The following is a 24,309-nucleotide window of genomic DNA, read 5'->3' as shown; positions in this document are numbered from 1 at the left end:
GAAGGGCTTCCTATCCAGTCTGCACTTGAAGCAGATTCCAGCATCACTGTCCCAAATTGCATCACTCAGCATAATAGAAAACATTGTGCTGAACATTGTGAGTCCAAACACATGGCCCTATTTTACACCACTGATTATTGGAAATGCCTTAGTTTCTCAAACTTTTACTGAAATATGAAACAGAAGAAGAACAAGTGAAAGAACGTATGATAAAATGCTAAAGTCTTTGGTTATAATATACAAAGGTTATAGTCTTAAAGAGAATTTTCATAACATGGTGTATGGTTGGTACATCTCACAAAAAAAAATGACTATAATATATCAAGGTTTTTCAAACTTACGCTGCAAATGTAACCAACAAGAAGGGACAGCCAAGGTTTTTCTTATGATAGAGAGCAGCAAGATTCTTCGATGGCTGTCATATACTTGTCAGTTGCCTTCCTCTTGAGAGGTATAAGATCGGTGCATCTTTAAGTTCCCAAAAAATGAATCCTTGCTTTCAGAAAGACTGGAATAACTCAGTGAGTTTACAGGATCACTGACTTTGTATATCTCTGTAGGTATGATGTCTGTCCCTGGGGCTTTGCCATTGGATAGCTAACTGACAGCTTTTGTGCCTTCAACTACTGCTGGTGGGTCATCCATGGCATTGTTGATGTCGACCTGGGGAATACTTTCTATCACCTTGTGAATAGATGACAGGCAGTTGAAGACAGCTACAGAGTGTTCAGCTCATCTCTGCAAAATCTGAGCCTTTTCTGAAACTGGAGTTGTACCATCAATACTCAGGAATGAGGATGAGGAATTCCCAAAAGACAGATTCATAGTGTTAACACTCTATGCTTCGTAGAACCATTTCAAGTCATTTCAATCAACGTATTCCTGTATTTCATCTACCTTGGTGATCAGCCAGCCATCCTGCATTTCATGCAGTTTATTCAGGAATACCCTATGTGTATTGATAAAGGCATTTTTCTTGACAGGTAATAAGTTGTTCTGATGGATGCAATGAAAGCAATGCTTTTCAATAAGTAAAGTCTATGTCTTCTCATTATTTTCACTGAACCAGTCATGCTGCTTGTGAGTAGCACCTTCAGTGCAGATTCCCATTTATTCTCAGCAATGTCAGCAAGATGTAAATCAGCAAGCTTGGTTTCTTAGTCTTCAGCCAGTGCTGAAGCTGTGCTAACATTCTTCCGCTTGGCCACAATCATTCTTTTCATGTCCTTGCTTCCTGCGGTCATCTCTTGGGTATGATATAGAGCTTCATCTTGAAGACAATAAGCCTATGATCTGTTCAACAGTCAACACCAAACATCACCTTCACCATCACACATCTGTTCTGAGTTAGAGTCAGTAAGCTATCAGTACTTAGAGTGATGGTCCATTCAGAAGGTCTAGTTATGGGTAAGCAGGGGGAAAGTTAAATTGATGATGATAAAACTAGTATCTTCTACACTGTGTTTCTGAAGCCAGACTTATATGTCCATATCTTTGTATAATTGTAAACCACCCAGAGTCACTTGGTTGAGTTGGGCAGTATAGGAATTGAATGAATGAATAAATAAATAAATAAATAAATAATAAAATAATAAAATCAATCCTTATTGCCTTCACAATAATAAATCCTGCAATATTGTCCAATTTATTTTCTTCCTAGAGGTCATTCAGAAAGCATAATCTTCCTTTCTCTCCTAAGAACTTGTATTTCAGTCCCCTTATTTTTCACTTCTTGGTGCTTTGTGGCAAATAGCATTTAGCAAATAGCATTATACTGTATACATTTTCCACTACAGTCCCTTGCCTGAGGAAATGTTTGTTATACAATATTTTGTTTTATAGAAGCAACAAATTAGTTACCACAAATTAAATCCCTTGAATATTTAGAATCACAAAACCATGAAATTATTATCTAACATTAAAGCTACAACAAAACAATGTAAAATGAAATAATTAAATATTTAGTATATCAGTACCCACTGCATTTATAAATAAAGCTAAAAACTGCTTCTAGTCTTACAGAAATACTTTTGCATTTTTGTGTGTAAAGAGTAAAATTTTACTCTTGAGACACCTTTAGCTTATTTGATTTAATACCTGCATACTCATCTCTCTATAAGTATTGATTTGCTGATGAATTCAATAAATTTAGGTTATGCCTTGTAGTGAATTTCCCTTAGTAAAATCAGCAGCTGCTGTTCAAGGACCCCTTAAAGTCTTCCCTTCCCCCTTCCTATAAGCATAGAATAATCACCCGGAACCACAGGAAATATGGGAGAATTAATAAACATTGATGTTCCATTTTATATGAGCAAATGTCCTTTCTGCAAAGCCATTATTAGATGGCTTTATGCCCAATAGCATATTGGAAGGGGGGGGGGTTTGCAAAGCTTTCTGAGCATATTTTCTGTTTGACTACGTATTAGCTGGACATTTTGTTTGAACAACACTTTTCAAATTCATCTCAGATTTATTTTTTGGCAAGGTGGGGAGAATTCAAGAGGTATACCTAGAGTTTATCCTCTTCCCCTTTGTCATGTGTGTCTCTGTGTGTATATGCATGTGCGCACGCGCGCACACACACAAATATTATTTTGTATTAGTCTTGGGCCATAATAAAGTTTAATTTTTAGGAATTTTAATTCATGCTTCACTTCCCAAAGAAACTATGTTGCTGTGGAAAAGCAGTGCCTTTGATTCCTTCAGGAATATAAATAGACCCCTTTTCCATAGTTTCTGTGTACTTACAATTATCTGCTCTAGGTATGCACTAAAATTCCTTTTTGAAACTATTCTAGGATGCTTACATTACCTACTTTGAAGGCCTAAGTTGAAGAATTTAACTGGAAAACACTGCGGAACTAATTCCAATAGGAGCACATTTCAGCTCCATAGGTAAACCAGACCAAAAAACCAATGCCACATAAGTCTAAAACTACTTTAGATGGAACAATTACAATAATAATAGAATTTTGCAAATCGAAATGTGCTTCTATCTTCCCATATTTTATCTATATGTAAATTAGGGATGGTTTGTCTGATATGTTTTCTCAAATTAATTTTTTTGGAATTAACCCAAACCCCATTTGTCTGATCGCTGCTTTGGTAGCAGTACTCCCTCCTATCCTTCAGAAGCATTCTCTACGCCTCAACACACATCAATTTGTATTCTGTTCACCAAACTTGTGAATTATGTTGTCTCCCTTTGAATGTCTAAGTTGTGGGGGTATAGGAAATATATAAATAAATAAATTAATCTCAATAATTGCTTGTTAAGTTTTACCTATTTTCAGCCTATCATCTCTTGTTGCATGGGAAGATGGAGAGGTCTGATGCCATTTTAGAATAGATATTTTCATTAGTATATACACTTCCACCAATCTAACTACCCATACCTCATGCCTGTAGTGTAGTTCCCTTATTAAAAAAATTTTTCTATTCAGTTGTCACATTTTTAGGTCTTGCATAGATATCATTTTCACTTTTTTTCCATTTATTTCCCAGGCTTGGTTCTTCCAAGGGTCTTTTTTTAATGTTCATAGCTTTTCTCAAGAACAGTTTGATCACAACCAAGGGCTCCTACAACCATCCAGCTGATCAACATTGCCAAAAGCACCCACACCCAATCATAAAGAGATTGAATCTGGCTCATCACAAATACCTCCCTTCTACATTCTATACAGCTGATGTAGATGGATACCGTTATTAGTTCCTTCTCCATTTGCATTCTATCTGCAACTTTTGCCACCCCAAATCTCCACCCAGTTCTCCATTGTTTCCTAATTATGCTAAGCAATATTTTCTCCATTTTTGTAGGATTTGTTATCTATATCTATTTCCCCAAAGTCCTACTTTTTTATTGCCTCAAGCTATAGGTATTTCTAAGGTATGAAAAAGTTACTGAAAACCTTATTTCATTAAATAATCTTCCTTAGGGCATTTGATAATGATCCATTTTTCAAATATCACCAGTATCTAGAAAAAAAATTGAAACCATACTGGAAGGACTCTTCCCTTTTGTGTCTAGAGGTACTTAGTTCATTCTCACATATTCAGCATTACTTGAGAACATTCAAAAGTTGTCTCAAGATTCTAACAAAAAATAGACGTCTATATATCTATTTACAGTTTACTTGTATATTTCTCACTATAGAATTTGAAAATGCAGTGGACTTTTAATCAGTTTTTTTATTTGCTTGAAGCAGTTTTGGAATTGGCCATTATTACTTCATATAATAGAAGACAGGCAGGCAGAAAGAAAGGAATCTGTGTTACTTAGTTTACACAGCAGGTTTCAAACAGCAGTGTGAAACCTTCAGATATTTCTAAGTTCTATGTTAAATTGTGCTTAATACATGATTTGTTTAAACGTATTGAGATCTGTAACACTTGTCCAGAACTGCTGAAGAATAATTGAATGCATCTCAATTATATAAGAATAATTCCCATCTCCTATCAGTGAAAACTGAATTAATCAAATATTGCTAATCGTTTCATAGTATTAAAATGAAAGGAAATGGGAGTTCTTGATATAATTACTTAGGATTTTCAAGTATAGAGTATATGTTTTCTCTGCTTGCTATATTAGGCTCCTTTGGAAATAAGCCTAACTCTGGAAATGGAAATAGACACTTCATGCTTCACATCACAAAGGCAACATGGTCATAATACTTCCTAGCATATATAGGGAGTTCAGTAGCCTTCCAGCTTTTCAGATCTTGGGCTTGCCTGTAGACAAATAAGCATTAGGGGAGTTTCTTCTTATTTCTTCAACCATATATTATTCGGATGACAATGGTAATTGGTAAGTTTCAATTCAGCAAGTATAAACATTGTAGGTGTGAGTTCATTAATTGAAAGAAAGTATGTATTTTATTTTGTTTGAAATAAATTTTGCCATTGTATCAAATAACTTAACATTGCTTTGTTAAATAGGAGAACTATTTTTCTGCTTTTGAAGCATTTCCTTTTTATCATTATGCAGTATTTAATATAATTTTAAAAGTATTGGATGATATTTTCCAGTTATTCTCTTTGTTCAGATAATATTTTAAACTATTTAAAGGCAGTCTTGGTAGTGGTGGAAAAATCTATATGTTTACTTTCTTTGCATTGTGTATTGCCCCGAGCTCATCATGGAATCCCTGCAGGCTTGATTGTTATCCCATGTTTCCAAGGACTATTGATAAAAATAGAAAAATCTAAACAGTTCAATTTAGAATAAAGGAGCTATGGAACTTAGTCTGTTTGTACTAGTATTCCTGCTTGCCAACCAAACTTTCGATGATGGATTGTATCTGCAAAGGGGAAAGATGGCGCGATGGACTGCAATGAGGCAGCAATTTTCCCAGGAAGGAAGGAGCAGATTCCAAGGAGGGAGGCGAGACAACATAGGTCGATCAGAGACAGAGCAAGAATTTAAGGATAGCCACTCTCTAGAATCTCCATTAGGGCAAGAGTAGTTTAGATTTAGTCTGGCAAGATTCTGTCTACGTATATGGCATGAGCAAATAAAGAACAAAGCTTTGGTTGGATTGTTCTGTCATTCTTGGGCTGGGCCTGACAGATTACCAAACTCAGATTAAGACTATGCATTCATAAGGGAGAGAATGTATATGCTTTGCCATGTACACACAGAGTCTTATTATCCTGAAAACTCACTCTCTTTGATATGGAGAAAAATGTGAGTTAAATTAAGGGACAGAATTGCAAAAGCTGAGAACCAACACCGGGAAAAGCATAGGTCTAACACTGCATCCTACTAGCCCCAGTTTGGACTTTCTGGAAAAAAATGGAAATCTGATCAAAGAAAAGGGAAGAGCTTTATGAAAAGCTTCTATAACTATAGAAATACATTCTAACTCAGAACTGTGCTAAATTTCTTTGATTTTCTGTTCTGTACTAATGCCTCATTCTGTCATTGGTTTTATTTCTCTGGAAAAATTAGGAAATTATATTTTATGCTAACTTTACAGCACAATTCAGCGTGTGCACAAGAATATTATCTTTCTTTCAAATTTCTTGTGATCTATAACATTACTTCGGAACTCTCTGCCTTTTTTTTTTTCAATGGAGGCTTGAGGGCAGTTACAAGGCATTATGTTTTCTCTGTAAATGTTATTTTGTTTTATTAACTTATGTATTTGTATTTTGATTATTTAAAATTTAAAGGACTTTTTGCAAACCATTCATATTTTCTTTTTTTTCTGAGAAAGCTTTACATTGTTTATTTCTTTTGGTTATCTCCCCAGGGAGTGGATGGGTAGAGGATGGTTGAAAACTCTAGCCAGATCCTTCTATGCTACATATAGAGAAGCCTCTACTAAATGCACATCTTTAAGAGCTTGAATTTGGACTTTAGCATAGTCTTCCAAATTCTTTTGTACATCTATTGAATTAACCAAAGCATATGTTCTTCTTTTAATAAGATACAGTTTGTGACTTTAAAAAGCTTTTAGAGGATATGTACCTAGAAATAATTGTTTCCATAGAAACAATAAGTGATGCATCCTGTTCATAAGGTCAGTTACAGGTTTTTACAGCTGCAACTAGCCTTTGGAGTCTGCTACTTTTCATTAAACAGTTTCAGACTTGCTAAGTATATAGCTCCAGGGCAACATAAAACTCCTTAATTATTGGAATTGTGAATAGCTACCTGCCTGAAGAAAAGCACTATGAGTAATCTAGATGATATACTATGGAAACAATAAATGTAATTCTACAAAGCTCTCCAAAATTATAAACCAAAATTACTCATAGCTGTCCCAATGACAAACCAAGTAGAATTTTTACTTTACATATTACTTTGGATAAAAGGGAAAATGCCATTCATCCTGGGTAACCAAGGGAATTTATTACAGCGTTTAGCTAAGGGGTAAAACCATATGCTATGGGATGACTTCCTGTTTTAAGCACATGCAAAATGGTGCATAATATAGCTTGGTAGCTATAAAGCAGAGGACTAGTGAGGGTTATAATATCCCACAAATAAAACTGCAGGTGAAGATGAGTATGGAGAGAAGCCTGCAGATAGAAGTCTCCACTGTTATCCGAAAAACAGGCAAGTCTTTTTGTATTGCTTTAATATTTATTAAAATATTCTCCTTTAAATAAGAAATGTTATATTTTTAGACCGAATTGACTAATTAGCAAAATTAATGCAATACCCATTGCTAACTCTAATCAGATCTGACCACTGGTAAGCTAAGGGACTTAAGTTATTATAAATATGTATGCCTTTCAACAAAGTTGAATGCTGCTAAATCCTGCAGCTGTAGAATTTATAATTTGAACCAATTAGAAAATACCATACTTGGGAAGAATGGCCATAAGACCATTTACCTTTTGCTTAGGATAGAGTGCATCATGATTTTCTGCCTAAAAACATTGGCTTGAATAAGGAATTCTGCAAATATGATGTATATTCATCCTAATTCTAGTTAGATTGCTTTCTTTGGAGTATTATATAATTCTTTTTGCTGGTAATTGGGTTAGCAACAAAAATGATACAACTGTGTATTTCAGTTGTATCATCTGATGTTTTATTGAGTTGTAAATGAGGATCTGTATTTTCTCAACATTGATCAAGTATGTAAACATTAACTAGACACAATGAGAGCAACTACAGAGACAGCAATTCTGCAGCTCTACATTTCAATAGTATCTTGAAAGGGACAGCATTTCTAATTACATGCAAGAGGTCCTTCTAATTGCCTTTGACTATGCAACTCTGAAAATAATGAATTGTGAAAAATGAGCAAATTCAGACAAATTAGCCAATATTTCCTCAGATTGCAGCTGGGGAAAGTTTTTTGATAATGGCTGCATTCCTGTAATTCACAAGCTGCATTTGCTCAGAGAAGCCTCAGCCTGCTCAGAGAAGTTCAGATGTAATTGCAAAAGATTTTATGTACCGAATTTTAGGTAAGAAGTTGTAATATAATATAGTGAACTTAATACCAGCCTTAAATGAGCAGCAATTAAAGTGGTGAATTGAAATATCATAGTTGAAATACAATACAGGATGGAGGAAACATAGCACTTTGCCAAGAACATGGATGGTTTGTCTTTTAAATGATACAGTATTTTAATCAAGTTCTCACAGCTATAATGGCTGAGCTGAACCTATAAAATGCACGTGGTATCCAAAAGGGATTTTGGCAACAGTAATATAGTAGGAACATCAATTATTCTTTCAGAGTCAATTAGGGGATGAATTGACAATGAACTCCAACATAAAGCATGCAAAATGTCACCATGATGTGTTTACCTTACAGAAGGTTTCACCTAAATTTATCTCAGGAATTTAATGTTTCTTTTTTGTTTTCCAAATTAGCTCTAGTAAATGAGCTTCCTTTTAATTTCTTCATTTTAAAAAAATTTCCATCCAATTTTTCAGGCGTCAGTAACTGAGTAAAATGTAGAGTAAATAAATGATAACTTTAATATGTTTTCTCTCTCTTACCAAGTGGCTATGAGATTGGTTTTGGCATATTGTCTTAAAAATATATGACGCACCAAAAATGGGAACAGTTTATTGTTCCTAATCTTTCATTTTTTCATGATTTATTTAGAATATTTTCAAGATTTAAATCTGCAGTTCATGTTGATTTTAAACACCATGGCTCATTTCATAAGTTTCTAAAACTTTGCTCCTGCATTAATATTGAATTAAAAAGTATCTCATCTATGCCAATAAAGGGGATAGTAGGACTGAAAACTGACAGGTTTGGGAGTTCAAAAAAGCTGCTACAGGAATAATTTTGTAGTAGAAAATCCATTATTATTCCAACCCAGATAGTGATTGGTGACTTCAAAGATTTTCTTGAAAAGATGAAATAAAACATTTTTTAAAAAATTTAAAAATGTTTTTAATGTTTGTGAAATGTTCTTGCCTGCCTTACTAAAGGCATAGTTAATAATAGGTACACACATTTATATACCTCTTGATCACACCTCGGAGAAAAGGCAGGAATGTAAAATATTGTGAGCAAAATAATAGATGTCTTGAGTCAATCATGTAATTTTCATTCTGCTTGCCCCAAATACCTGTTTTTCCCTTTGGAGTACATTGTCTTCAGCACGTTACCCAAAAACAGTTGATTGGCCTCTCATAGATTTTCACACAATCAGTGCCAGCATCTGGATTTGGAACAAATGCCAGAAAGTCACTTGTCCTTCTCTATTTTTCTTTTCCCTTTTACTTGATTTGAGTTCTGAACATTCAGAATGTATATGAATCCGAATAAACGATTATTTGCTGCACATACTTTTTCTTGCCAAACAAAAAACCCTCTTATTTTTAAGTTATATGAGAAGACCATCATTTTGGGATAACTTTTGTAGCAATTAAACTCTGTCCATGAATTATTAAGTATACTCATTTTCACTGCTTGTGAGTTGAAAGGTTTGCTTTCATTGCACACACCACTGAAAAGAGGTAATTAGAGCATCAAAGGCAGTGAAGCATCTTATTACTTAAAGCTTTGCCTGAAATGTTATCATTTGGCTGTATTGTCCTTTAGCAAGAGTAGACAAATCTTACTTATAGAGGAAACCATTATCTTTTCAATTATGAGAATAGAATTTTTGCTTTTTCTTCCAGAAATATGGTTATAATTTCTGGCTATTTAAAACAGATGGCCATAATAAAATATGATCTAAAAATATCAGACTCCAAAATTGGAGTTTTGTTTGGGTTTCAGTATTTATTTTACATTCAGAAGCATCATTAAGCTAATAAAAATAAAAACTGGTTTTCATTCAATTTCTTTGTGTTGTATTCTATGCTGCAAATTAACCACTGGGTCCTTGGTGCTCTCTGAGCTTTGCTATCCTCTTGCAGACATTTCATTACCCAAAAAGGTAACATCATCATGCTAGAAGGGAGTAGAGTTTAGTCTCTGTTTATATACATGCCCTGTCAGTTAGGGGTGAAATGCTCCCAGTTCGGACCGGTTTGGCTGAACCGGTAGCAATGGCGGCTGGTGGTTCGGAGACCTGGTAGTGATGGCAGCGCGTGGGTCCACCCACCCTCCCGGTCATCGTTACTTCCTGGTTTTAACCAGGAAGTAACCTGTTTTTTACCCTCTGTGTATGCGCAGAAGGATTTGCGCATGCACAGAGGGTCCAAACACACACATGACTCATGCGTGGTGTGTGGTGCGTGCACTTCTGAACCAGTTGGGAAGGTAAGTATATTTCACTCCTGCTGCCAGTGTTGATGGAAGTGTTTTTGGCAGTTCCTTGATTAGGTTTTTACTGTTTGTCTGCTTATCTAGATGTTGATTGCTGGCAAGAAGGTATTTCAGTCTTTTTATTTCTTTTTGAGCTTTTGGTTGTTGTTTTTTAAATGATATGTACATGTCGTTTATCTCTAAGTGCCTGCTGGTGGCTGATTTGTCTGAGTGTGTCAGGATTCCAGGAATTCTCTAATGTTAATCTAGGATGTTCACAATTCCCCAGTAGAAATTATGGTGAAGTCTGTCCATGTGTTCTACAACTAAGGAGTTTTCATCATGTCTTGTGACTGCTAGTTATGTTCATAGATATGTTCTCCTAGATTGCTGTAAAACTCTCTTAAGGATCTGCAAATTCAAAATTATTTGCCAGCCAGTGCTAAAAAAATAATACAATATTAAAATTCCATCTCATAATGATGAGACAGCATGATAATAGCAGCAGTGAATCTGTCAATTTGAATTTTAATACAGTAAATATTGATAAATATACATACAAAAAAAGTTCTTTTGGGGTCCTCCATGATTTTTTTAAGTGAAAAGGCATCCTGAGGGGGGAAAAACAAAACAAAACAAAAACCTCTGGTACAGAAGAGTAAGTTTGGAAGTGGCCTGCACAAAGTTTGCCTATATACCAACCAAAAAGATTTAAGTCACTGAATTGTACAAACTCCATAAATATGAATGATGTGTGATCCTCTTAAGATGTTATCAATAATTTACAAATTATCTGGTCATACAAAAGTTAATGTTTAAGAAAAAAACCTATTTCTGCAAATTCTGCAAATAGTTATAAAGTAAAGAATGCACAGGCAGACCTTGTTTAGCAACCACTCATTCAGTGCCGTCTCCAGGAGAGCTTTTTACCAGGTTCGCCTGGTCCGCCAGTTGCGCCCGTTTCTTGACCGGGATGCCTTATGCACGGTCACTCATGCTCTCGTCACTTCTCATCTGGATTATTGCAATGCTCTCTACATGGGGCTACCCCTGAAGTGCACTCGGAGACTCCAGTTAGTCCAGAATGCAGCTGCGCAGGTGATTGAGGGAGCATCACGTTGCTCCTGGGTAACACCACTCCTGCGCAGTCTGCACTGGCTACCTGTGGTCTTTCGGGTGCGCTTCAAGGTGCTGATTACCATCTTTAAAGCGCTCCATGGCTTAGGGCCCGGGTACTTACGGGACCGCCTGCTGTTACCTCATGCCTCCCACCGACCCGTGCGCTCTCACAGAGAGGGTCTTCTCAGGGTGCCGTCTGCCAAGCAATGTCGGCTGGCGGCCCCCAGGGGAAGGGCCTTCTCTGTGGGAGCACCTACTCTCTGGAACGAACTTCCCCCCGGTTTACGCCAATTACCCGACCTTCGGACCTTTCGCCGGGAATTGAAAACCTATCTATTTATCCAAGCGGGACTGGCCTGAATTTTAAATTTTTAAATTTTTTCAATTTTAATAATTTTATTGGGTATTTTAATATGGTCAATTTGACGGTTTTAATTTCGGCCTTTATTGAATAAGTTTTTTAATTGTTATTTTAAGTTTGTATATTTAACTGTTTTAATGTAGGCTGTACACCGCCCTGAGTCCTTCGGGAGAAGGGCGGTATAAAAGTTTAAATAATAAATAAATAAATAAATAAATAAATAAAGTGAAATTACAACAGCACTGAACAATCATCAAAGTTGTGGGCATTTAGCATCTCCACAGTCATGAGATCATGATTTGGGCATTTGTCAACCGGTGTACAATTATGACTGTTGCAGCATCCCACAGTCACATATTTCTCAGTTACAATGTTCATTGCCAGCTTCCAATAAGAAAAATCAATGGGGAAGCAAGCAGGAAATCACAAGTCACACTGTTCTGACCTAGGCTTCCTGAGAAAGCATAAATCACAATCTTAGTCCCAAAAAAACCTCTTTTATTGAGACAGCTGTGAATTATGGTCATTCACAGCTCGTAATGATTCACAAACAGTCTATGAAGATTCCAACAGATGTCTGCTCAAGTTGACACAGTCTTTCAGGGTAACGTTGATAAGCACCCACCTCTATCTCTCTTGAAACGCTGCCAGAGACCTTGTCAATTAGTTTTGCAAGGCCAAACAAAGCACAAAGTCAAACAGACTTCTCAGAGCTTGAATTGACTATATGAACTAATTGCTTCCTGCAAAGGCTCACACCCTTTGCTCCTCTTTTATATCTTATAGGAGGGGCCAGTCATCTCCAAACCTTACTCCCGAGTCACCCTTTTTGTTCTTAATTGTTCTTGCCTTCTGGCAGCTCTGCGCATGCGCACACTGAGAACAGGTTCACACTGTTCTTCTGCCTCGCTGATGTCAGATTCTGGAGGCTCCAGAGGCAGCACATAACTACCAGATGGCCCTGGCCCCCTTTCTGTCTCTGGCGCAGAGCCCTCATCTGAGCCTTTCCCAGACCCCAGGACTGGCCCACGTTCCTCCCCAACCTCCTCACTGTCTGAATCTGCTGCCAGCTCGGCTAGCCACTGGCAGGCCACAACACACATTCATATGATGTCGCACTAAATGACCATGTTTCATTTCCTTAATGATTGCAACTGAAATTGCTATTGTAAGTTTCTATGATCAAGTAATCTTTCGTTTTGCAACTGCGTTGCTTAATGACAGAGTTCCTAGTTCCAAATGCAGATAAGAGCCCTGGTAGCATAGTAGTTAGAATGCAGTATTGCAGGCAAACTCTGCCCATAACCTGGAGTTCGATTCTGACGGGACTCAAAGTTGACTCAGCCTTCCCTCCTTCTAAGGTCGGTAAAATGAAGACTCAGATTGTTGGGGTCAATATGCTGAGATTGTAAATTGCCCAGAGAGTGCTGTAAAGTACTGTGGGATGGTATATAAGTCTAAGTGCTATTGCTATTGCTATCTCTGTTGGAAAATTCTGTTCTTTTTATTTGTAGGAATTCCAGATAAATTGTCAACATTTCTCTGTCATTACCTCCGGTTCTTCCTGAGTGCTGCTGTTCTGCACCGATCACTGTGTATCTTGCATTTTATTTTAGACCAAATCAATTTTATGTAGCCAATTATGGCAGATTAAAAAGAATTAAATAAATATAAATTAGCAGTTTAAAAATCCTCAGGCATTAACCATTCTATTTCTATTGGTAGATTTATGTAAATGCTGAGAAATATGCTTGTCTTTTTCCAAGTTTAAAAGTATATAACATGCTAAATATATCAGTTCATATGCCTGTGTTGGAAACTTAACTAAAGCAAAGAACATGTTGTCAAACAAAGAATAGAGATTCCATCCAAACTTCTGAATGATTTTATCTGTCTGTGATTATAAATCAAGAAGCAAAAAGGAACAGTTTATCCTATATGTAGAAATAGTACAGTTATTACTTTTATAAGCAATTAATTTTGTTTTGGGCTACAAGACAACTTTCTGTGTTATTACTTAACAAGATAACGGTGCAATGTGTTCAATGTACCAATAACTTACTCCCTAAATCTTTACTATAATATTATAGAATTGTAAAAAAAAACACAAAAAAACCCACCCTACTTAAATCATTTTGCATTGCTTTGCATGGCTATGGTTTCAGCAGGTAATAGTTGACATGGAAGTATAGTTAATGTAATTTAATTATTTATTTACATTTCCATAAACATGGTGACTGTATGGATTGTATGGACACCATCCTAGCCTGTTTCTAGTAATAATTTATAGCTTTTTCATGGACATTCCAGAAATTATCTTGATCTCTTCCGTGTACCTGATCTGTTGTCTTTTATTATGCTCAAATTTGTCAAGCATAATAATTTTTTCCAGACAGCACAACTTACATTACGTGCCGTAAATATGTGAGTTTCTGCTTGTTGATCATTGCTTCAAGGGAGCAGTCAGTTTTTATTTCATCCAGAACTGATTATCATTCTTCTTGCATTCCAAAGCATTCCTAGTAACTGTCTCCAAATCCATAATCTGAAGGCATTTTTCACTTTCTCACTGTCCAGTTTTCGTAGTTTTATTATTACTATTCTAAAGGCCAACATTTTTGACCGATCTGGTCACTGTTGTAATTGAAATCTCCTTGTGACTAGAGTTTTCTATGGCTTCTCAGAATCTGATAGAAACCTAGTACAAAACACCATCTCACATATTAAACACATAGGTTGCATTCAGTTCAGATTTCCCTGGCAGATTTTACAAGTATTATGTACAACCTGAATATTTGCATTATTCTTGCCTTATATTATCTATTTTGAGATTAAGCAGCTTCTTGAAACTCTGAATAGCACAGTTACTGAACTTTTTCCTCTCTACTTATATTATGCCAGATGAGTGTTTTCTGCTTGGAAATGTATAAACTCTGCAATTTTGGTTTAATATGTACGCATCTTGCTCTGTTTTGAAAACGTGCTTTCTAATCCAGAATTAAGACAGAGTTTGCAGATATAGGCAGAAACTCCCTCTGTGATTGAAATTGGCAGATAGCTTTTTTTTTTTGGCCCAAATTAGGGCCATTTATCTTGCAGAGACAGGTTTACTATGCATTGGATTATATAATATAATCCAATGCAGACTTCCTTTGTTCTGTATTAATATAATATTTTTAAAAAATAGTTAGGCCTATCTACAGTAGGTCTTTATAGTTTCTAGCCATTAACTCCAATCTGTGGATTTTCTTTCCAGTTCTCATTCACAAACTTCCTCTTCAGTCTTTGAAAATACTTCCTGAGAGAAATCAAACAAAGGTCTACTCCCAAATTATTCTTATCGGGAAAAGTGTTTATTTTTGTTTCTGCTTGTGACCAAGTGATAGAAAGCCATGGCTGAATGCAGGTTCTCATAATGTTATGCTTCATTATCTAAACTAAAGGCAGTACAATAAGCAAGCATTTTAATTTTTCCTATAGGCCCCAATCTCAACAAGAAGGTCTCACATCCTCTATAACCTAGCCAGAGATGACTGTAGCCTTATTACATGCTATTCTGACAGCAACAGGCAAGAGTCCAGGCCTAACAAGAGTCTGGTTATCTGTTCCAGAGGGTAAATACTGAAGGCAAGACATGGGATAGCTCTTAAACATCATTCCCAGCATCTGTGTGCGGCTCAATCCTGCCTATTACAGTTCCAATAAAGGCATCTGCCTTTACTCTTCCCCTCCCTCCCACATGTTTAAAGAACAGACAGATGCTATTAAGTGATAAATGATGAACAATCACTTTTATGGAATACCCAAATTCCATCTAAACAGTCTGTAGTATGTTATGTTTTGTGAAAAAGGAAGCATCTTCCATTAAATGGCTATCACGGACATCAGTATTGTTTAGAAGCTGTTTCCCAAGAGGAGAACTATAATTGTTCTGTTCCATGGAGTGGAAAAATGTGTATATAATGAATCTTGAGTGGGCAACTGCTATTTAAAGAGTTATATAAACATATAACAATTATTGTAGTTCAGTACATAGCAGGAAAACTGTTTAATCATTCATTCACTCACTCACTCTTTCCCCAATTTCTGTTTCTTTGAATAATAAATAAATTATGCATCAAGGTTTCTTCTATTATTACTATAGTGGATCCTGGAGGAGCACAATAGTACTTTTTTTAGAGCTATTTCAGTCAGTCTTTCAGCTGGGATATGATACTGAAACTACAATAGTTTGGTCACTTTGATGAAAGACCTAAACTGGAAAATGGGTGGGAGAGTTTGGACTACTAAGCTTCCTGGATATGCCTAAAAAAACAAACCTGATAAACTCAGATTTAGCAGCAAGACACAACATTTTAACTATAGTATTTAACTATGTGCTCTACATGAGGCTATCTATGAAACATTTGTTTTCATTTAGTTATATCACAATAGTTTAAAAGAAATGAAATGCAGGGCATTGTTTTTATTTGTAATACTTGTGTTATTATTTGTGTATCTCTTTTAAAAAATAATAAAATATATAATAAAAAAAGCATATACACGTAGTCCTTGACTACAACAGTTCATTTAGTGACTGTTAGGAATTACAATCACATTGAAAAAAGTGACTTACAAGCGTTTTTCATACTTATAACTGTTGCAGCATCCCTGTAATCATGTGATAAAAATTCAGATGCCAACTGACTCATATTTATGACAGCTGCAGTGTCCTGGGGTCATGGAATTCCCTTTTTGTGACCTTCTGACAAGAAAAGTCAATGAGGAAGCCAGATTCGCTTAGCAACCATATTACTAATTTAACAGCTGCAGAGATTCATTTAACAACTGTGGCAAGAAAGATTATGGGGCACTTAACAACTTTCTTGCTTAACAACAGAAATTTTGGGCTCAATTGTGGTCATAAGTCAAGAACTACCTGTAGAACCAAGACAAATTCCTTGTGTGTGCAATCACACTTGGCCAATAAAGAATTCTATTCTATTCTATTCTGAAAGTTGCAGTTACTATAGGATAAAATGTGTCAGCTAGGCTGCTAGCTAGTTCAGGTTGCATCAACCTTGTGAAGCCTGTACTGAAATATCTACATGCCTGGCATAATTTAAGATTGAGTTAGTACGTAAAGCTCTAAACAGCTTAGGCCCTGCTTATCTTCTTTGAACCTTGCTGTTTGTTAAGATCCTCAGCAGAAGCATGGGTCTCTGTGGAGGAATAGGGAAAAGTGATGGGAAAAGTGATGACATATATGCAGCACACAACTTATGTACTGTTTATGTATTTGTTTCAGACATTGAGAGTCAACTATTTAATATCAGCATTTGTGTGATGGCATCATGATTTTCTGCAGATAGATCAAAAAAGATTTTTCTGTAGATGCTCTAGAGAAGTTTCCTGCAGATACTCCTGCTGTTGGGAAGTTCATCTTTCAAGCATGCAGGAGAAAGCCTTCTGGACTTTCATTATGACTGCATTTACTTTTTATGATCTCAGACTTTAGGAAACTTTTCAAGGTGCAACTCTGGGCAAATTGTAAATTTTATTATTAGTGATCATTTATATACATGTTTATACATACCATTAGAACTTTTGTTAGCTGTCTTGAATGTATCCTGGAGTTGAAAGGCGAGATGTATACAAAATAAAAAATAAATAATCCTTTTTTTCTTTTTTTTAGAAACATAGTTTATAAATAATTCAGTAAATGCCTAATTCCTATTCATTTATTATGGAAACATTAACAGAAAGCCCCTGTGAATGATATTCTGTGATCATATTCTGGACATGCTATTCATATCCTTATTTAGTCATACGTACATTTAATGGATGGCATGTTCCCTCATAAAACAACGATTCACTGTGTCCAACATTCATTGCAGCCTTTCATATTTCACTCCTTTCCAGATCAGTGTCATCTACTTCAATGCAAATTGCACTGGAACAAATGAGATATATTCCTGCCCAATGGATTGGAGTTGAATATGTTTTTATGAATGTGACATCTGAAAGTATGGAATTGTGGTGTTTGTCTTCCCTCCTATTCAAAATACATTTGTATGATCTTGCCTTTCTTTCTACCCTAAATACATGAATACCATCAACTCTGCAGTAAAAATCAAGTGCAGGGCTGCCCTCCAATTTCATGCGTCAATATTGCTTGAAATTAATGAACAAACTTGGTTTGGTTGCCATATGTCGTATCACTCTGCAGGGATGTGTATTTCTGGGTTGAGCGCATCCTCTTTCTTCTCTTTGTGTGCCCCGGCACACGTTGGCAGTCGGGTCATGCAGACTAACTCTTTCTCTTTTCTCTCCTCTGCCTAACAGGTGACCTCATGCATTTGCCACCGTATCTTCGGATGGACTTTTTGTTAAACCGAGGCGTTCCAGGCACTAGCAGAGACTTGGGACAGACCTGCCTGGAACCCCAAAAAAGCCGAACCTTGAAGCGCCCAGCCGTTTTGGAGCCAGTCCCTGTGGAGGCTTCCTCCACGAGAGAAGCACAGTCATGGCAATCTGGTGGCGTAGCAACATTACCTCAGCGAGAAGGAGCTGAGCTAGGACAGGCAGCGAAAATGAGCAGTTCCCAAGAATCCCTCCTGGACTCTCGGAGCCACTTAAAAGGAAACAATCCCTACGCAAAATCTTATACCCTTGTATAACGAAAAGAGAGCATGGCTGGACAGTGGCTGTACATACTTAATAATTATTTAAAAATCCAATCAAAGCTACCTTTTTTATTGAATACCAATATTTATAATTAAAGAAGAAGATTGCCAAAATATTTGGGACAAAAATGCAACTGACAGACAGTGCAAAGACTCTCCTGCTTTTTTTCTGTCTGAGTGTGAGCTTCATCTGAATGAACCTCCTCAATTTTTTAAGAAAAGGGAGTCCACTTTTTTCTGATATTCACAAGCTTTTGTGTTTTTACTGATTTTCTACAAAGTGCATGGGGACTAAATAAAATATTTTAAACTGGGAGTTCCATCACACACAATTAAGAAAGAAAACAATTTTAAAAAAGGAAAGCACTCTATTTGTGAATTTAACAGGGATATTTATTTTTAAAAAGGCAAAAAAAGTCTTTTGTCATGTTTTGCACATTTTTTTTAAACTAGCAAATGGGTCGTTGATCAATTCTTTTTTCTCTGTTAATTAGAATGAGTGCTGTGTGTCAGTGAAGTGGGGAAGGGAAGGGGCATCGATTTGATTTGGCATCGCTTTTCTTTTTATATTAATTTAATGAGACACTCTTTGCATTTTGTCTATGCGAAATAAAAGGGTCTTCTGCCTTTATCTGTGCATCTGTATTGCCTTCCCTTATTCACATTGTGTTCATTTAGCACAGGTAATTTCATTTTTGTAGATTTATAATCTCTATAGACTTGACTGGGAAAAGTTTTTAATCATTGGGGAGGTTATAATAAAACTCGGGCTGACATATAACAAGATGACTTTGACTTTATAGTTATAAAATGTATAATTCTTCATCATTTATTTATGTTTTTCTTGTGTTCGTTTAGTTTTGTCTCCAATAGACAGTTATATTAAAAGGTACGAGAAACAATGTTCGCCTGGGTTACAATGGCTAGGGACTAAAAGAAGAAAATAACTTTTATTTTCTTTGCCAGGTATTTATTTATTTATTTATTCAAATTTATATACCGCCCTATCTCCCGAAGGACTCAGGGCGGTGTACAGGCATTTAAAAGACATATAAATACAATATAAAACAATTAAAAAACTGATTCTAACAAGCCCAGAATTTAGAATTAAAATATCAAATAAAACCCAATTTTAAAACCAATAATTTAAAATCTAGCTCAGCCCTGCACAATTAAATAAATACGCTTTTAAGCCCGCGGAAGGTCCGAGGTCGGAAAGCTGACGAAGTCCGGGGTAGTTCATTCCAGAGGGTGGGGCCCCACAGAGAAGGCCTTTCCTGGGTGTCGCCAGACGACATTGCCGCTACCGACGGCACCCTGAGGAGACCCTCTGTGAGAGCGCACGGGTCGGTGAGAGATATTCGGTAGCAGTAGGCGGTCCCGTAAGTAGCCCGCCCAATGCCATGGAGCGCTTTAAAGGTGGTCAAAACCTTGAAGCGCACCCGAAAGCCACAGGTAGCCAGTGCAGCCTGCGCAGGATGGGTGTTATACGGGAGCCACGAGGGGCTCCATCTATCACCCGCGCAGCCGCATTCTGGACTAACTGTAGCCTCCGGATGCCCTTCAAGGGGAGCCCCATGTAGAGAGCATTGCAGTAATCCAGGCGAGACGTCACGAGTGCGTGAGTGACCGGCATAGGCATCCCGTCCAGAAAGGCGCAACTGGCGCATCAGGCGAACCTGGTAGAACGCTTCCTGGAGACGGCCGCCAAATGGTCTTCTAGAGACAGCCGCTCATCCAGGAGGACGCCTGTTATGGACCCTTTCCATCGGGGCCAATGACTCGCCACCGATGGTCAGCCGCGGATTTAGCTGACTGTATCGGGATGCCGGCATCCACAGCCACTCTGTCTTGGAGGGATTGAGCTTGAGCCTATTTCTCCCCATCCAGACCCGTACGGCCTCCAGGCACCGGGACAGCACTTCGATAGCTTCGTTGGTAGAACATGAAGCTGATGGATAGAAAGGGTATGGTTCTTATTAAAACCCAAAACTTTCTAGGAACAATGTGAAGCAGACCTGTTTCATTTGTTCAAAGATCCTTGTGGAATATATGATTATTGTATGTGCTCCACAAGAATCTTTGAATAAATGAAATAGGTCTGCTTCACATTGTTCCTAGAAACTACTGGGCTGCTTTGTTTCATGAAACCACTTTAAGAGTGATTTCCTCAAGCCTTTGTTGAAGTGAAATATCCCTGCAGAGATCTAAATAGCCCTAGTAAAATCTAGTTTAAGCCTGAACATGAAGCTGGTTGAAAAAAGGAAATACTCATTTCTTAATTTACCTTTTCTTACAGGGCTCAAGGCAGTATATATAGCAGTCCTTTTTCATTTTTACCACAACTCTGAAATGAATTGGGCCAAGTGTCAATAATCCAGTGAGCTTCCATACAGAGTGGATTTGAATCTGGGTATCCTCAGGCCTAGCTCAAGACTCTAACCAGTAGATTTATTTCTTAAAAATTTTAGATGAAGTAGGAATAAGAAAAATAAAGAAATAATAAAATTGATGCATCTTTAAACCCTTAAATATAATTTTATATGCTATGATGCTTTATCCAAATAATGGAGTTCAAGGCTGGTTGCCTTTCTGAAAGCTGACCATGCTCTATTTGATATTGCATCCTTCTTGTGAATATTTTGACATATAGGATGCTTGCCAAGATATTTCCCTATCCTTCACCACTGCTGCTTTATCTCTCAGTAGTGATCTAGTTTGGGGTCTCCAACCTTGGCAACTTTAAGCTTGCTGGCTGAGGAACTCTGGGAGTTGAAGTCCACAACTCTTAAAGTTGCCAAGGTTGGAGACCCCGAACTAGTTCATGCCTTAGCTCTCTCTCCTCCTGAAGACTGGTCAGTCCCAGCATCTGCATCGCAGAACAATTATATCACACATGTTAATGGTCCACAATCCTGAACTTCTCAGACTGCCCATTTAGAGACACCTTAATAAAATAATACCCATAACAATAAGAACCTCATCACAACACAAACTGCCAACTTTAAAATCCCATTATATATCAAACTTAAATAGTTTTTTTTAGTCATTTTTTTTCTCTGTGTCAGAAATGTAGGATTGCAGTTTAGACATGGGGTTACAGGTTAAGTTGTTCATATAAATGCTGGTAAATACTTCAGACTGTTTTCCCTTTCTCTATCGTAATTAAAGAAGTTAATAAAATCAAGGAAGTAGGGAAATTGTTTTATTTTGTTTTTATGTATCTTTTACAGAAAAAGAGTACATTCAACAAATCATCTAGATGTTTGAATTGTAAGATCCAATTCCATATACAGTCTGCAAGTCAGTAAAATATTACCATCTGTTGAAGACAAATTACATTTTGAACATTTATGTATTTTGATTGCATCAAAAAAATTAGGTGACTTTTTATTGTTTATAAATTTCATCATCATAGAATCTTAGTTATTAAAATGATTAATATGACTTTGAAATACATCTAGAGAGCATAAGCAAACAACAAAAGATAATTCTTGTTATTTCATCTGCTGCGCTCTTGCAAAGCCTCAATATCAAACACCTGGTTACAGCTGTGAGAAACAACTGTAGACTGTGAGACAGGGATTAAAAATTCCTATAGCAGCAAGGTTTTTGCTTCAATCTTATTTTGAAAAATCCCGCTTGTGTATGTTGAACAATTTCTTTGCAGTGCATGAATGCAAATCTTTTCGTCAGAATGACTATTAGAACTCCTTTCTTCTCTTTTACATGACAATGATCAGATAGTCACATAATCATTCCTATTTTAGCAATTTAAGATTTTAAATTATGATGTTACTCATTTTACCCCATTCTTTTTGTGGCATTTGTTTAATATTTGTTAAACTAAAATACTGATAATTTATAACCTTTTAATTTATAACAGGAGACAACTGAATGGTTATTCATCTAGCCTTCTAGCCTTAAGATTCTGCTAATCCTATGAATATTTACAATGACTGGCTTGAAGAGAATAACAAACTAGATGGCTATCAAATGTATCAGGTTCTATTCAATGACTGTGCAAATAGCAGGATGAACTTTCCATGCTGAATGAACTCTTTGGGAATTTATTTTAAAATGTATAAAGAGCTAAAATAATTTTATTTGAAACATAAAATGAATTATAATTTTAATGCTTTCGAATGTATGTTTAAGATGTTTTTTCTGTTTGTTCTTTACGCTATTTTTCATATTCACTATTATTTTTCCAGCCAGTGTCTTAAACCAGTGCCAGATGCATTTACTAGTTCTCAATAAATGTTGAAGGCTGTCCTGTGTTCCTGACACTGAGCAGTCTTTGGATTTGATGCTAAACTTCAGCTGCAAAGTAATACATTTTAAAGCATTACCTTTGGAAATCAGAAAGTATAAATGTCACCTTCTGTACAACATTGTGTTGATTTCTGAAATGTGCTGAAGATATCAGCAGAATGAAATGAAAGAGGAAACAAATTTGCTTTTCTTTTGCTCATGTGTATATCTACAAATGGAGCAGATTTAGTCACAGAGGTATCAACCATGCAAATCTTATATTGTAAAAAAAAATCCTCCAAATTAAACAAATAAACAAGATGACAGACAACCAAGCTTATCCTCTGGAACAATTCAGTCTAATATTAGATCTACCAAGATGTACATGTTCCTTACTTCTGGGAAAGGGGAAACCTCATGTGATATTTCAGAAAGAAAGTATGATTACAGTAGTGTGTCAAAATGAAGACATAATTCATAAATGTATTTATAAACCTATTGAATTTATAAATCACATTTATAAGCCACCCAGCTCTTAAAAACTCTGACTTCTGTAAATGCCCATCAATTGCAATTTTTACTTGCATTTGAAGAACTAGCATGCTACAGAAAAGGGTTTGAGTCATGTGCTGTACTTATTATTATTATTCAAATGTAATTGAATGTTTCTTTTATTTTGTACATTTTGCCATATAAATGTCTAAATGTAAACATGATTAGATCATGTTATAGCTCCCCTAATCAATTTAGAGCTTTCAATGACGTTTGTTGTTATTGGCTATAGCATCTTTTTTGACCATCTATGACAATTGAGAATTGAGGCACCACTGTGCAGTAATTCTGTTCCTTCCTAAGTAGGTAATTCCAGTCAGTCGATGAAAGAGAGGTTAAGTCTTTGGGCAATTCAGTGTCAAGGTACCCCAGGGCTCAGCCCTTTCTTCTGTTAGAAGTGGTTTAGGTGAGTATCATCACTATAAATCTCCACCAATGAAATGGAAGCTTTGACCTTGTGTCAAAATGATAGATCAAAGGAAGTAGAACCGACTCAGTCTGAATACCAACAAGATGAAGTTGCTGTTAGGCCTCAGGTATCACATAGGTTCACTCTATTGTTTTTGATAGAATTGTGATTCCCCTGAAGGAGTAGATGCACAGTGTGTGCATTTTTGACTTGCAGCTCTTGCTATAACCTTTCTTGGACTGGGAGGCATTGAAGACAGCAACTTAAGTCATTGAAATTTTCTGGTTAGATTTCTGAAATTTATTCTATGTGTGGCTGCCCTTGACAATGACACAGAAGCTACAACTGCATGGAATGTGGCTGCCAGTCTGTCAACTGATACCTAACTGATTTAGAAGAGTTATACTGTAGAAACTATATTGCTTCTAGCTTCAATGCAAGATATCACCTGTTTCTTATAAATACTTTTAAGGCTTCTTTGGGATTGCAAGACAATAGGTTCAAGCCAAGGTGAAATGTCAGAAAGGATTTTATTGAAAAACATCAAGAGAGTTACAGAAAAATAAATGGATATCAATACATATTTCTTCAGCTTTCAGAAATCCCAGAAAGGACAGCACAGACCTCTAGACCCAGCAACTGTGCAGCACCTTTTCTTCTCAAGACTTGAGGTCTGTACCAAGGTTCAACTTTTTTAGGGATTTGCTACTTTTTAATACTTCTCTAAAGACTCAGGGTATATAAGCAGTAACCTGGAAATGGTTTGGTAGCCTA

The 24,309-nt window shown here is 36.4% G+C and overlaps 1 protein-coding gene across 1 annotated transcript in view; it reads left to right on the top strand.

The window, feature by feature from the left end:
* DSCAM (DS cell adhesion molecule) overlaps nt 1–18,877 on the top strand; it is a 190,493-nt gene extending 171,616 nt beyond the window's left edge. Inside the window, exon 27 of the mRNA XM_058185745.1 lies at nt 17,980–18,877. Coding sequence (XP_058041728.1) covers nt 17,980–18,314 — 335 coding nt within the window. The 3' untranslated portion in view covers nt 18,315–18,877. The remainder of the gene's footprint in view (nt 1–17,979) is intronic.
* The last annotated feature ends 5,432 nt before the right edge of the window (nt 18,878–24,309 follow it).

Source organism: Ahaetulla prasina, chromosome 5 (assembly GCF_028640845.1).
Source record: "Ahaetulla prasina isolate Xishuangbanna chromosome 5, ASM2864084v1, whole genome shotgun sequence".
NCBI classification, from domain to species: domain Eukaryota; kingdom Metazoa; phylum Chordata; class Lepidosauria; order Squamata; family Colubridae; genus Ahaetulla; species Ahaetulla prasina.
The sequence above is the reverse complement of the archived record's forward strand: the minus strand, read 5'-3'. Positions and strand labels throughout refer to the sequence as shown.